Source organism: Lytechinus pictus, unplaced genomic scaffold, assembly GCF_037042905.1.
Source record: "Lytechinus pictus isolate F3 Inbred unplaced genomic scaffold, Lp3.0 scaffold_19, whole genome shotgun sequence".
NCBI classification, from domain to species: Eukaryota; Metazoa; Echinodermata; class Echinoidea; order Temnopleuroida; family Toxopneustidae; genus Lytechinus; species Lytechinus pictus.
In genome coordinates, this window is record NW_026974140.1 from 12475228 (window position 1) to 12490258 (window position 15031).

At 38.3% G+C, this 15031-nt stretch overlaps 1 protein-coding gene across 2 annotated transcripts in view; it reads left to right on the top strand.

The window, feature by feature from the left end:
- LOC129260881 (transcriptional regulator ATRX-like) overlaps positions 1–15031 on the top strand; it is a 42420-nt gene that overhangs the window by 9846 nt on the left and 17543 nt on the right. For both annotated transcript variants that reach the window (XM_054898875.2, XM_054898874.2), the window contains 8 exons: positions 424–3417; positions 3902–4063; positions 4809–5057; positions 6218–6358; positions 6996–7173; positions 12775–12912; positions 13355–13530; positions 13986–14225. In XM_054898875.2, the coding sequence (XP_054754850.2) occupies positions 424–3417; positions 3902–4063; positions 4809–5057; positions 6218–6358; positions 6996–7173; positions 12775–12912; positions 13355–13530; positions 13986–14225 (4278 nt within the window). The remainder of the gene's footprint in view (positions 1–423; positions 3418–3901; positions 4064–4808; positions 5058–6217; positions 6359–6995; positions 7174–12774; positions 12913–13354; positions 13531–13985; positions 14226–15031) is intronic.

The following is a 15031-nucleotide window of genomic DNA, read 5'->3' on the forward strand; positions in this document are numbered from 1 at the left end:
TTGATAGCCACTTAGCCTGATACCTGATAAGAAATGATGGCTTTACTTCAAAGTGTATGGGATTATATTTCACTAGATGAATGGCATTGGGTAAAATTGGTTTAGACTAAGAAGCCATTATAGATTGTGTTAAGAGATGTGATCGAGTTGGTTTATGTGAATTTGGCAAAGAATATCTTTCTTGGATCTGATTTTAATATGAATCTTCACCTATCTCTTGCCTTTGCCAGAAGCAAGTTATGTACCATTTAATAACCTTATTTATTTATTGGTAGGGGCCTTTGTTATGGATAACATGACTGGTATGTTGGTAGTGTGATATTGTTTAAATAATAATTAAAAATCTTTTCATTTTCCATTTCCATTTTTTGTCAGTTGTATTAGGAAATTTATCTAGAAATTTTTTTGTTGGTGTCATTTCAGGGGTGTATGGAATTCTACAACAGTGGTCCCTGGAAGACGGATGAAGACGGCATTGAAGAGGAATGTCGGTGGTGTGGGCAAGGCGGTTCCCTTTCTTGCTGCGATTTCTGCTGCAAGACATTCTGCAAGCGTTGCATCATGCGCAACCTGGGAAGAGCAGAATGGAATCGTACATTATCAAAGAAGAAGTGGAAGTGCTACGTATGTGACCCTTCACCCATCCGAGAACTTGTAGCCAAATGCAGTGCTCTCCTTTTACATCCAGTTAAAACCGACAAGAAGGAGAAAGAGAAGGCAAATGTTCTTGTACAGAAGAAGGTGGCTAAAGCACCAAAGAATGAGAAGAAGGAAAAGGAGAAGTTGAAAATGCATGATGCAGCCATCGCTGAGGAATTTCTTCAGTATCTTGTCGGGAACATCACTAATAGGGCACTCTTCATGAGGAGCCTGGTGCGATTGAAGAAGGAGGTGCCTGACATGCAAAGGCTGCAGATGAATCTCTCCCTAAAGCACATAGCTGAAGTCAAGTCCGTCCTTGGAGAGTTTCAAGCTTGCGTGAAGAGGCAGCTCCATGGTGATATCCACAAGAGTGATTCTGCCCTTGATGGAACGGATCCAGAGGACTGCGATAGCCCTGAGAGGAGATCAAAGTCCCAAATGGAAGGGATAGTGATTAAGACTGAGAAGAAGGAGGTAGTGACTGGGCAGAAAGGCACAGCCATGGAGGAAAAGGGGAGTGCAATGGATACAACAGCTGGTCATGGTGTCAAAGATGCTGATATCCCACTAATGGATTCTAGTGCTGGTGGTGTTAATGAATGTGAAAACGTGGATGAGTCCATGGACACGGGAGAAACAAATGAGAATGTATCCTCAAAGGGAGAAAGTGAACAGAAAGAGAATGATGTGAAAATTAGTCAAAATAGCCCCATAGCTGATGTTGAAATGGATGGAAATGATGGCGATGATGAGGACTATGAAGATAAAGAAAGCAGTGAAGATTCTTCAAATGATAAAGAACTGATAGGAAAGGAGCAGGCCAAAACTAGTTCGAACAAGGAGAGTAAACCTGATCCTGTAAATGAGAAACAAACAGGGGCTACTCCTGATAAAACGAAAATGGACGTTCAAGAAAATACTGGTTGTGCCCAGTGTGAGGACTCTGATTGTCCTTCAAGCCAACATAGTGTACGTAAAATGAAAGTAACTCCTGTATCTCCTAGAACAAGGAAAGAATCACAAGCTGAGGATGAAGAAGCTAAACTGATGTCTATGATCAATGAATCTAATGATGAATCAAGTGACGAGAGTGATGGATCAGAGTATAGTCCTAAGAAATCAACTAGGTCTCCTAAGAAATCTCCCGCAAAAGCAAGGAATAGGCTATCTAGGAAATTCTCCAAGGCTGTAAAGAAAGAGCCTGTCTCTAGTGATGACTCTGATCACCACCAGATAGCTAAACAAAGAGAAGGACCTGGAGAGGACTCTAGTAATCCCGAAGAACAGTCTGGGTTTGATGGAATTCCTGGTGGAGAATCTTCAGTAGCCTCTCAGGACGAGGAAGTGGAGAACGGAGAAGTTCAGAAAAAGAAGGACTCATCTGCTGTTACTAGAAAAAGCAAGCATAGTTCTGAATCAAGTAAAAGTGAATCCTCTGAGGACATTTCTGAGAGTAATTCTGTGAACAATGATCGTAATACCAAATCTCGTAGAAAAAGACGAAGCAGGAAAAAGAAGAAATGTGAACCACAAAAGATGGACTCAGCTTCCGAGGAAGAAATGGAATTGAAGAGACTTGAGGGCATTAAAGGTTTGAAAAGAAAACGTGACCGTGTCAGTGATAGCGATGGTGAATCTGAGGATGTACCTGAAGCCCAAGATAAGCCTGAAGATATCAAAGCAGAGGGTGTTGTGAATGAGAAGGAAAAATCTGATGTTGAGAAGGAGTCTGAATCAGATGAAGCTCCACCCAAGAAAGCAAAGAAGGTCCGAAAATCTCCTGCAAAGATAGACCCCAAGAGCAGGGAAGTTCTTAGCACTGATACTTCCTCCGATGATGATGAGAGCGAGAGTGATGACTGTTCTGGACTGCGATGGAAGAGTCTCAACAAGAAAAGTAAGAAGAAGGGTAGTAGCCTGGATATGGCAGAAACTCTTCTGATGGATGAGTTAGATGGTGATGATGAGGATGAAGATGATGATGAGGAGGATGATGATGAAGAAGTAGATGGTGCTGGATCCAAAAGAAGTAAGAAGAAGGCTCAAAAGAAGGCAGAAGAAGAAGAGCCTGAAGAAGAAGATGAAGACTGGGATACCAATGAAAGTAGACAGAATGGAACTGGTGGTGGTGGTGGAGATGGGGATGGCAAGAAAGGAGGAGATGATAAGAAGAAGAATAAGAAGGGAAAGGACAAAGATGATGAGGAGGATGAAGAAGAAGAGAAGGAGAATTTTGAAGAAAATGGAGAAGAAGAAAATGGTGAAGACGATGAAACTTTAGAGGACGAATCTGAAGAAGAAGGTACCAAGAAATCACATCCCTTGCTTCGTGTCCAGATCTCTACATCCAGCGAGGATGAAAAAGACGAGGATATATCAAAGAAGAAAAAGAAAGGCACAAAGGGGAAAGCTGCTCCAAAGAAACGTGGCAAAGCGACAAAAAAGAAGAGGAGGAAAGAGATTGACACTGATGATTTCGTCTCATCATCAGAATCAGATGATGTTTCTGATGAGAAGCCAAAGAGGAAAAGAGTGACAAGATCCCAGACTGCAACCTCGACAGAAGACTCCGCTGACGATCTCAAGAGACCCAAAAAGAGGAGGGCCAAGAAGGAGGATCCTGGTACCAGCTCTGATGCAGACTCCAATAAAGAATCTAAGCCAAAGAAAAGGGGAGGCAAAGGGAAGAAGAGGAGGAGGATAAAAGTTGCTTCTGATTCAGACACGGAAGGAGGTGAATCCAAGACACAAGATGAGAGTCAAGAAGAGAAAAAGGCAAGTACTTTTGTCTCTTTATTTTAAGCAGAAAACTTGTAGGGAAGCCAACGATTTCACTGGTCATAAAACATAACGATCTTGGTTGGTAAATCGAGTTTCCCTCTACAACAAAACCCATGTTTTTTAAAGTAAATTCATACTTGACACTTTCTTTAAACATTTATTATGAAAGATTGTACTTTTAAGAATTTGTTTCAATCTTGTTGGAGTTAAATGCATCCAATGGGGAGTAGAAGAACCGAAGGAAATGTGAGAACAGACATTTAAGCAGATCTGGACCCTGGAATGGATAACAAGTTTATAGATTTTGTCATTAAATGAACTGTAAGTATGATATAAGTATGGTGAGACCCTTTGACAAAAATACTATCAATTGTCAATATCAACTCTATATTTATAGCACTTTCATATGTACATGTACATGTACCTGACCTTATCTGTCATTTATTTTTTCAATGATTCTTTTGTTTTGATGTTCTAGGGCTCTGATGGTTCGAGTGGGGATGAGAACGACAGTCCAAGTAAGAAAGGACGTAAGACAATTAGACGGGTGCTGAAGAAGAGTAAGCTTCAAGCTGAGACTCTAGCAGCTGAAATGGAAGAACAGGAGAGACGAAAAAGAATTGAAGAGAAGAGGAAAGAGGTGATGCCATCTTAACTATGTAGTAATTTCCAAGATTCTAAACAGTTATTGTTAGATGCAGTAGCAACCTTCAGTTATATTTCTCTGAAGAGAATAAGCCTACTTTTACATGATAAGATTATTTCGCATGAAGGAATTTACTCAGACTTGATAGATAATAGGTGTACATGTTAAGTAAAGTTAGGAAAAAAAAAGTATTCCTCTTTTTCCTGTTATTCTAAATATAAATTCCAGTTAGGTAATGATCACAACGCACAAACAATATAAAACATGATACCCAAATCTTTGCACATATGACTTGGAATATGTGCAAAATGATTATGGTAGAAAATCAGTTATTGCTTAGTAATATGCAAATAAGCAGAGTCTTTCTGCCTTATCTTTGTTTTGTTGTTATTTTTGTTTCAGATGGAAGGTGCCATCATGTTTAAAATTTGTGTGTAATGAACGTTTTTATGTGATAGGATTATATGAATAAATTGAAAAGCAAGCAACAGGTTTCATTTCAAATGGCCTAACATTGACAGTGTCTTAACCCCCAAAAGGACTGGGCCATTTCTTGAATATTGACGAGCCCTTCTGATCTCAGCTGTCAATCCTTGCTCCTTGCAATATTATCTACAGGCCTCTTTCATCAATTCTTTGTGGGAAGCAAGAATTTGGGAAGGCGCATAACGGTACAAATACTGATAGACTTGTATTACAGCTAAGATTGTATGATGTAAACCTAAAATCTCTTCTGCAGATCATCAATGAGGAGGAAGAGAAAGCAGAGAAGAGTGCTGTTGTCAAGACCTGCATTCTAGAGAAAGACAAAGAATCTGATGATGTGGTGTTGGAGGTGGATGAACGCATCGTGGCGCATCTGAAACCTCACCAAGCTGAAGGTATCCAGTTCATATTTGACAGCACCTTTGAATCTGTCTCTAAAGCCGAAGAGAAAGGAGGAGGATGCATCCTGGCTCACTGTATGGGATTGGGTAAAACACTACAGGTGAGTTCACTCAACTCATTCCACTAATACGTTGATTTGGGCCCCATCTTACTAAAGAGTGTGGCAGATTGAAATCAAACTCATTGCGATTGATTTTAATTTATGTAGTTAAGAGATAGGAATTTGACATTTATTGCAAGTATAGATTTCATTTGATCTCAACTCTTTGTAAAACGGGGCCCAGGAGTTTGCTGTTTTGTGTGTTTGTGCAGAGGAGAGTAAAGCTTTACAGGTGAACCCGCTCAACTTGCCCTGGGCCTAGTAACATAGAGTCTAGCGATTGATCGAGGAGCTGATTTCTATGATTGATTGCATAGATGGTTATACAGTGCGTATCAAAAAAAAGTTTACACTTTGAAAAAGCCCTGGGATATTAAAAATATACAACATGTGGGTAATTTTTTCACATATAATCTTGGGTTTGGGTCTCATCTATCCAATGAAAGTAAAATTTTTGTCAGAATGTTACACTTGAGTGAGCACTGTCCATTTTTGTAAAGCTCGCAGAAATCTGTTTGCACAGAAATGCTTGTTTTCACGCTGTGTCACGGGGAAAGGGCTAAATCAAACTTACCCTGCGAAACATTTCTCATACATTTCCCTTGCACTTTTAGTCAATTGAAATAAAATGGATACATTCAAGCATTTTGTAACAATTTTGCCACCCAAATTGAAATTTCAACACTTAGTAAGCACAACCTTTACCCTTTTTGTGCCAGCTGGATCTGAGGACATAACTAAATCTGAACTAAAGTTTATATCAGACATCTCCAGCATTTTTTCGCTAAGTTTTTATCATTGAAAGTGGGTTTACATTTCATTTTTAATTTAATACTTGTTTCTCCACACTTTTCCCAAGCTTGGCAATGATTAACAAAATGAAAATCAGGCTTAAGCCATTCCATGTAAATCACAGCTCAAGCAAATATCGTCACGATGGCCTCCTGGTTACGTAATATCTAAAAGGGTGTTAAAACCTGTGTTGACATCGTTACATTCTAAAGGACTGATTCCACCAAAATTAGGTTCTGGATGATTTTCATCATGCTCTGCAGAGATATTGTATAAAAAATGCTGAAATGCAAGAAATTTGTCATTGCCTTGATACTCCTATGTTCATTTCCTGAAAAACAATATTGATTTACGATTGACCTGTACAGGTTATCTCCTACCTTCACACTATAATGACCAATGATGACTTAGATGTGAAGACATGTCTTGTGGTAGCACCTCTGAATACTGTACTCAACTGGGAAGATGAATTTGAGAAGTGGATTGGAGATATGGACAGTGGTATTAATGTAAGTATTAAAGTGGTTCTTCAAATATGATTCCAAAATATTGGTCTTGTTACAATATTTGTTATAATATTGTATGTCATATACGTAGGACGATCATTAGATTTTTAGACATTCGACTCATTTCTTTGATAATACCTGTGTGTAATGAGTTTGATGTACTACTCAAACTTACTTTTAATGGCTACTTGTATAGAACCAGTTTATATTGACCACAAACTTTGGTTTCCCTAGAATAGATTTCTCCATATATAAAAGGAACCTGACCATAAGATTACCTGTTCATATTCATGTTTTTCTCCCTTGAGTGGTCTTTATACAGGTTTAATTGTACATTTTCACTTTCTTGTATACTTTTCAATGTTTGATATCCTTTTTGTACTAGAAATCGTTTTGTTCTTCTCATGCAAGCAAACAGATGAAACTTTTTGTATTACTCCATTTTCCGCGTTACAGGCGGGCGTATTATGTGCTCGCCTTAGCGACACTCTTGTTTCTTAATGAAATATTCAGTTTCTGGCCCTGTGACACCTTTGAATAAACCATTGATAAATCAAATGTTGGTCTTCCTGTCTCTGTCCCTCTCTCTATTTCTATCTCCCAAACTCCCAATCTCCATTTTCTATCACTAACAATGTAGGTATATGAGATGAGTGCAGTGAAGAACAATGCTAGCAGAGCTGATTATCTTGATCATTGGCACAAGAAGGGTGGTGTAATGATCATGGGCTATGCCATGTACAGGAATCTATCTCTTCTTACTCATATACGCAAGAAAAAATTGAAGGCAGTCTTCCTGAAAACTCTTGTAGATCCAGGTAAGATCAAGAAATGTTCATTACGGAAATCAATGACTATTCTGGCAATGAATTGCTCCTCTGTAATTTCTTAGACAAATAAATAATTTCAACTTTATTCAAGTTATCAATGAACATGTATTATTGTATCCCCCGAACAGAGTTCGGAGGATACTATGGATTTGGCCTCGTTGCGCCGCCGCCGCAGAGATTTCCTTGTGAGCACTTTATCTGCTGCATTTCTTCTGTGATCATCTTCAAATTTGGCATGAAGGTTGAGTATGGTATAGCGAAGCCGCCTATTGATTTTGGTGTGGGCGGAGACATCGTTGCCATGGTAACAAGAGTTTTTTGTGGAAATAGAGATGTCCTTGTGAGCGCTCTACCAGCTGCATTTCTTCTCCGATCATCTTCAAATGTGGCACGAAGATCCATTATGGTAAAGCGAAGCTGCCTATTGATTTTGGTGTGGGCGGAGACATAGTTGCCATGGTAACAAGAGTTTTGGGGAATAGCAGAGATGTCCTAGTGAGCGCTCTTCTAGCTGCATTTCTTCTCCGATCATCTTCAAATGTGGCATGAAGGTCCATTATGGTTAAGCAAAGCCACCCATTGATTTTGGTGTGGGCGGAGACATCGTTGCCATGGTAACAAGTTTTTGTGGAAATCGTAGAGATGTCCTTGTGAGCGCTCTACCAGCTGCATTACTTCTCCGATCATCTTCAAATGCGGCATGAAGGTCCATTATGGTAAAGCAAAGCCGCCTATTGAGTTTCGTGTTGGCAGAGACATTGTTGCCATGGTAACAAGAGTTTTGAGGAAATAGCAGAGATGTCCTTGTCAGTGCTCTACCAGCTGCATTTCTTCTCCAATCATCTTCAAATGTGGCATGCAGGTCCATTAAGCAAAGCCGCCTATTGATTTTGGTGTGGGCGGAGACATCGTTGCCATGGTAACAATAGTTTCTGTGGAAATAGAGATTTTCTTGTGAGTGCTCTCCTGGCTGCATTTCTTCTCCAATTATCTTCAAATTTGTCATGAAGGTCCATTATGGTAAAGCAAAGCTGCCTAATGATTTTGGAGTCGGTGGAGACATGGTTGCCATGGTAACCATATTTTTGTGGAAAATTTTGTAAAACCTGTAACTTCTGCTTTTTTTCCAGTTTGTCATAACAGTTGGCACACAGAAGCAATATTAGAAGGTGAAGCGAAGATGCCTATCATTTTTGGTGGGGGGTCGTAGGGTTAGGTATAAAAAATATATCCAGATTAATTGTATTCCCCAATGGGTGATACTGGACAATATTATAGGTTCTACAGAGTCACGCTGTTGCGTCATATTATTGTCATCCAATTTGGTACCCACAGGCAACGTTCTCGCCAGGTTCATTCTGACGCTTGGCGGCGCGAAGCGACGCAATCCGCACAGCGGCCTCGGTGCGTGCGAAGCACGCACGGGGGGAGGGTTCGGGAGGGGGGTGTTGCGCGGTAGCTATCGAAAATATCCATATCGACGAGCTTAGATTGCTGCTAAATGCACCACATTTTATGTCTATTTAGTGCTTCTCCGGCCACACAGCCGTAACGGTTGCGCGAATCGCGATTGAAGCAGAAAGGCAATTACTGATAACTTAAAATGATTTGAAGTCAATCTCATTTTATACTTACAGTTTATAGATTTATTCACATCGATGGCATCGATAAATTAACTCCATACTTTCCAATGTTTAGATCGCTACATCCTTAGAAGGTGCAATTAATTTTGTGAATGCGTGTTGTTTCTTATGTCAATGACCGACTACATCTACGGACCGCATGCGTAGCCCTTTGAGCTTGCGCCGTGTCACGCCCTTACTAAATCCAAAGATTGTTCCGACTTTATACCTCGGTCACATTTGTTCTACGGCGGCCGTACGGCGAGTCGAAAACAGCCGTTTTAACATTTTTTGTACCAGCTAAATATAGGTGGTTTGAATAAAAGAATAAAACGGCTGTTATCGACTCGCCGTACGGCCGCCGTAGAGCAAATGTGACCGAGGTATTATTTGGAAGCCTCGGAAGTTTTCTTCCGAGGCTTCCAATAATGGGCATCGGTATTCATGAGACGGGGTCCCCAACTTATATAATTTGCATGGTTTTTTGTTTTGTTTATTCGATACTCACTGAAACTATAACTCTCATAAGACTTCTGTTGATGATGTTTATACTAGTAATTTCCAATCAAGATTCTTTTATCACTGTCAATTATTGCTGTGTTCATTTGTATTGTTCGTTACTCACCTATAAAATAATGAATGTGCTCATCACGAGCGTGAGAAATATTTTTAGTCATTCATAATACTCTAATATCACGATTTTGTTGTTCTTAATTGCGATTTAAAATGTTTTGAAAGTATAGGTTAATTGACAGGAAAGCAGATTTCTATTTTTACATATTACATTATGTAGGCCTACAAATAAAGCGTGTGTGAAAGAGAGAGGAAGAGGGGTGGGGTTGTAGGATGGTCGAAGGGAGAGAGCGATAGGGGAGGGGTCGTGGCGTGGACAATGACAAGGGGATGTTGAGATCGTGTGTGTGGGATCGGTGAAGAAGTCAATATTCAAAGCGAATACACTTTTATAGACGTGTCTATACTTCTACTGATGACGGCTGAATAATCTTTCTTTACATGTATATTTTGGTGAATTTAAATTTTAAAAATATTGTCTTGCATCATGAGTGGGAAGATCGAGGTACACGATTCATGATAAATTGCATCACAATATCACTATAGGTGTATTTTTAAATTTACAGAAATTCACGAACACTAAAATGAAAAAAAAGAGAAAGATCTTCTTAATGTTATAGCCCCCATCCAGCGTAAACAACATGAAGAGTATATTGAGGTCACGAAATCAGCTGATTCGCACTCAAACAAAAGGTTTATAACAGGTCACACACGTGGGACACATTCCAAGGGCGGGAATTTGGGGAAACCCGTTTTCAAGCACAATGATTGGCTCAACCAAGAAAGTGAATACTTATTAGATCACGTGCGATCGGCTTTGGGGCGTCTCGTTCACATTCCAACTCATTTCATAAATATCATCCACTCGCAGTATAATTAGGCTAACGACGTTGTAAAGATAACTCTATATTAAAAGCACAATTCCGATATAAAACAAAGACATAAGTGAACTTGAAAAAATCATCCAACGATATTCAAATTATACTAGCAACTCATTGTGGGCATGAACAAATGAAATACATATCCTCTAAAACGTTCACACACATCAACTTCAATAATTCGTACTTGAAATTAATATCTGTGAATGAATTATTGCCAATTCCACTGTGTTAAATGTGTACTTCTATCGAAATCTATTGAATCACGTACCCCTCGATCCCGACCCAAGGTGCATTTTCCAATCGCCATAAAGATTATGCAGCCACAATCACAGACACATCCATAAATGAATATTAATTTCATTCGCTACGAACATTGACATCTTTTCGCCAATCCCCTCCCCCACAAAGTCACAAACATCCCATCATTTCCATCTATACATTGCCCACGACCACCCCCCCCCCCATTATTCTCTTTCTCCTTTACACAAATTAATTTCAAATAATATTTTATTTTAAATTGTAGTTAGCAATTGTACAACAAATTCATAAATCATTCCCTGTGATGACTAAAAACATTTCTGAGGCCCGTGACAGGTGCGCTCATGACTTAATAATTGGCAGGCAAAGAGTAATAAAGAACAATACAAATTAAAATACACTGTACATATAACTCACATTAAAAATGAGTCGTAATGATAAAAAATGTGAATATTAATAAAGATTATTACTTATGAAAATTATAATAGATTCAATGAATATATGAAAAAAAAGACATTCAAATTAAATTTGTTATTGGATCCCATCTAATTTTGGAAGACTCGGATCCCCGGATCAAGTATTTTGATGCCATGTGCGATTAGTATTCTGAATGTGGCCGTTGCAAGCGCAAGTGCAGTGGCACAGAACTTGGTAGACACGCCGTCGCGAAATTAATCAACACTTTCAAAAGATCGATGTAGAGATCAAGACTTTGGAAATTATGGAGTAAAATCGGAATTTAAATGTGAATAAATCATTTTGCTGTAAGTAAATGAGTTGGACATTATTAATATTATCAATCCATTCCTTTGGCTTTGTCATTAATTTGAATAATTTTCTCAATTCGCTCTACGGCAGTGTCATCAGAAAAACATTCATATTAATTCATGTAGTCAATGTAGCTAAGTGGGACGAGATTGAATTAAATTTCGATCGAATTTTGATATTATTTTTGACAAAATAAGTGACAATAGCAACTGAAATTCGTAATAATCTAAATTACATTGCCCAACCCAGTAACACACGATACCCCTCTCCCCTCACCTGTTTTGAGCGCATTTACTACCATTTTAAAGACGTAAATAATGTGAGCAATGCGATACGCAAATGCGAGGTAAACATCTTCGCGCTTCCCACAAAAGAGATTGGGCCTCGATTTGAGGTCGTATCGTATATAGCGTAGTAGTAAGTGAGTCAAAGAAATCCCGGGAAGAAATCGTGGACGAAATAATCGACAAGTTTATTTTAGGTTCTGAAAAGCAGATTGTTTTTTTTTAATATAGTATTCAGTTTTGTGTAGATCTAGGCCTGTTTTACAGTTGTCGGCCACGGTTGTCGGGGAAGTTCACGGTTGGCGGATTTGCCCTGAAAATTTTCAGGGTTGTCGGCGCCCGCCAACCGTGACGCGTGGTAGCGAGAACGTTGCCCACAGGCAAAATGTGGGCAGGGTCATTGTCGACATGATAATTGTATTTATTTGTCAAATTTCTGTGTGAGCTCTATCGCAATGACGGATGACGCGGTGGGTTCGGGGGATACATGTGCTCGGCCGCGCGACCCGCCGAGCATCTAGTTAAAAGAGAGAGAGCTGGAGAAATAGTCAAAATAAATATGGAAGTAGTATCGTGCCTGAGAGTTTAACAATATTTGATGGAAAGGTACATATAACATTTCTCTTGCCGAAATTAATGTAATTTTCAAATTCTGATTAGGCTTTCCACATGTATATTCATGAAAATTGGTTTCAGTGCAAGATTTTCATATTAACGCTTCGTAGGTAGATAAGTTTTAGTTGCAGGTCATTTTCCAATTTTTGACTGTACAAAGTTCCAAGGTCACAGTTCATTATATTAGCAAAGTCAATAGCCTGAAAAATAATAGAGTTTGATAATATTTGGTGAGTAGGAATACAGGTTAAGTACGGAATGTGAAGTATTATTTCATGACATGGAGTCTAACCATCAATTTGTCTAATATCCATCCAGTGTAATGTCCAGATGGTCTAATGCCCATCTTGTCTTCTTGTCAAATGAAATATTGATTCATAAATAGGTTCTGTAATCATGCAATGTTAGAACAATTGAACATTAGACAAAATGGGCTAAAAGTCAATTAGACCAAATGGTTAGTAGACTGCTTGGTTGTAGATGAACTAGGATTAGACCAAGCGAGATGAGACCAAATGGAAATTAGACAAAGGGGGTGTGGACCAAATTGTAATTTACCAAATAAACTTCATCTGTTTCTTATAACAGGTCCAGATATAGTAGTATGTGATGAAGGTCACATGTTGAAGAATGAGAGTTCAGCTATCTCCAAGGCAATGAACAACATCAAGACACTGAGAAGGATATGCTTGACTGGCACACCGCTGCAGAACAACCTTATAGAATGTAAGTCACTTGTTTGATAAATCAACTGTATCTTCTAATGGAATAGTAATTTAGTTTATCTTTAGCATCATTGGGTATTTGGTAATCACCTACTTTGATATCATGATAAGGCAAAATATACTTCCCCGTCAATATTTCAACATTCACATACCATGTTTTACACTGCTATAGAGCATAGAGACCGAGTGCATTGGAAGGGGAAAGAATTGGGTTAGTATCGGCAAAACCACTGACTGATCTATCATGCCTATCTAATATGAATGATGAGTAATGATGGTGGTAATGAGAATCTTTCATTGTTATTTATCACTGTATATTCAATTTCAATGATGATTATGTTGGTGATGATTTTTCATTGTCTATCACTACAGGGTTCAATTTTGATGATCATGATTATGATAGTGATTATGATAATGTTTTTGATGATCTCTTTTTGTTGTAGATCACTGCATGGTTCACTTTGTGAAGCCAAACTTGCTTGGTACAATGAGGGAGTTTAAGAATCGCTTTGTGAATCCAATAACCAATGGACAGCACAGTGATTCTACTGCTAGAGATGTCAAGATTATGAAGAGGAGAGCTCATGTACTTCACAATCTTCTTTCAGGCTGTGTACAGGTAGATATTTATCATTTGTCTTCTCTCTCTCTCTCTTTAAAATCTTGTAAATCTTAGCACAAATAGGAATATTCGCTTTTTGTGTGGTACAACACTTCAGAAGCTAGCAAAAAATGAAAAACAATCTAGTTTTTGTCTGGTAATCCATGGAAATGTAGAAAGAATTATTACAAGCAAAAAGTAAAACGCTGAGCAGCATGCCTAGAGAGCAATGATTCAAGTGCACATCTGCAGCAGTAGTGTGCAATTAGCCCATAGACCTACCCATGTTGCACCTGCATGGCTGTGCAATGGTATATTTTGGTTGGTACCTGTGGGATGGTATGAATGTTGCACCTTCAGTCTCCCAATTGCTAATGAGCAACAATCTAAGTAGACATTGTACAAACAGAACTGATTTCACCTGATTAATCACATTTTAAACCGAAAACCTCTTTGTGTGTAAATTTTTACAGAGGAAAGACTACACCGCCCTCACCAAGTTCTTGCCGCCCAAACACGAGTTTGTGATAAATGTGAGGTTATCTGAAGTCCAGATAAAGCTGTATGAACACTACCTGAACACGCTGTCTGGACGTAAGGATGACGGTACCAAGACTCAATGTACCAGTCTCTTTGCTGATTACCAGTCTCTTATGAATGTATGGACCCATCCAAGGCTTCTACAACTTGCAACACAGAGAGAAGATAGAAATGTAAGTGGATATTTCATCAATCCTTAGAATTTATATTAAGACCTTAAAATTGATATGCCACCCTTGATTTTATGCCCTTAATATTGATTTTATATGTATCAGCTCACTTGTCACTAGAATTAGTTTTAAAGTTAAACTAGTATGGTGTTAAATTTTATTTTTGAAATGGATATTTAAGATTTACTAAAATATTTACCCCTCGTGAACATTTCTTTTTTATTGTTGGAATTGAATCTATCTTGGATTCTTGATTGAAAAAAAAAACCTAAGAATTTTATCCTTTGAAAATATCTTTCTGTTCTGGAAAAATGAATGTACATGCAAATTTGTTTAATTTGATGAAAGAAGCAACAAATATACCACAACCGACAGATTTTACTGTACGTACAGTTGAGGCCAAAAGTTTACATACACCCTGGAATTCAGTTAAATTTGTTCGCTTGCCAAACATTGTAAAATTTAGTATATCTTCATAAATGTAAATATATCCATGATGAATTTGGTATCATTCAGCTCTTTCAGATAATTGAGATGACGTTTGGATTAAAGTATATTTCAGGTGGAATTTTCTTTGAAAAAAGAGTAATATTCATGCCAAATGCATTCTATTGTTTATTACATTTTCAAACATTGTTTCACAGAAATATAGACATGTCAAATCTATGATTTATATTATATTTTCTATCATGATATGTCACCATTGAACAAACAAGTGTATTCTGAAATGTTTGTGTTGAGAAGTAACTAGCACAAATATGAAATGTTTCTGTCAAGTTTTATTTTTAAGTTGTCTAAAATATGAAGAT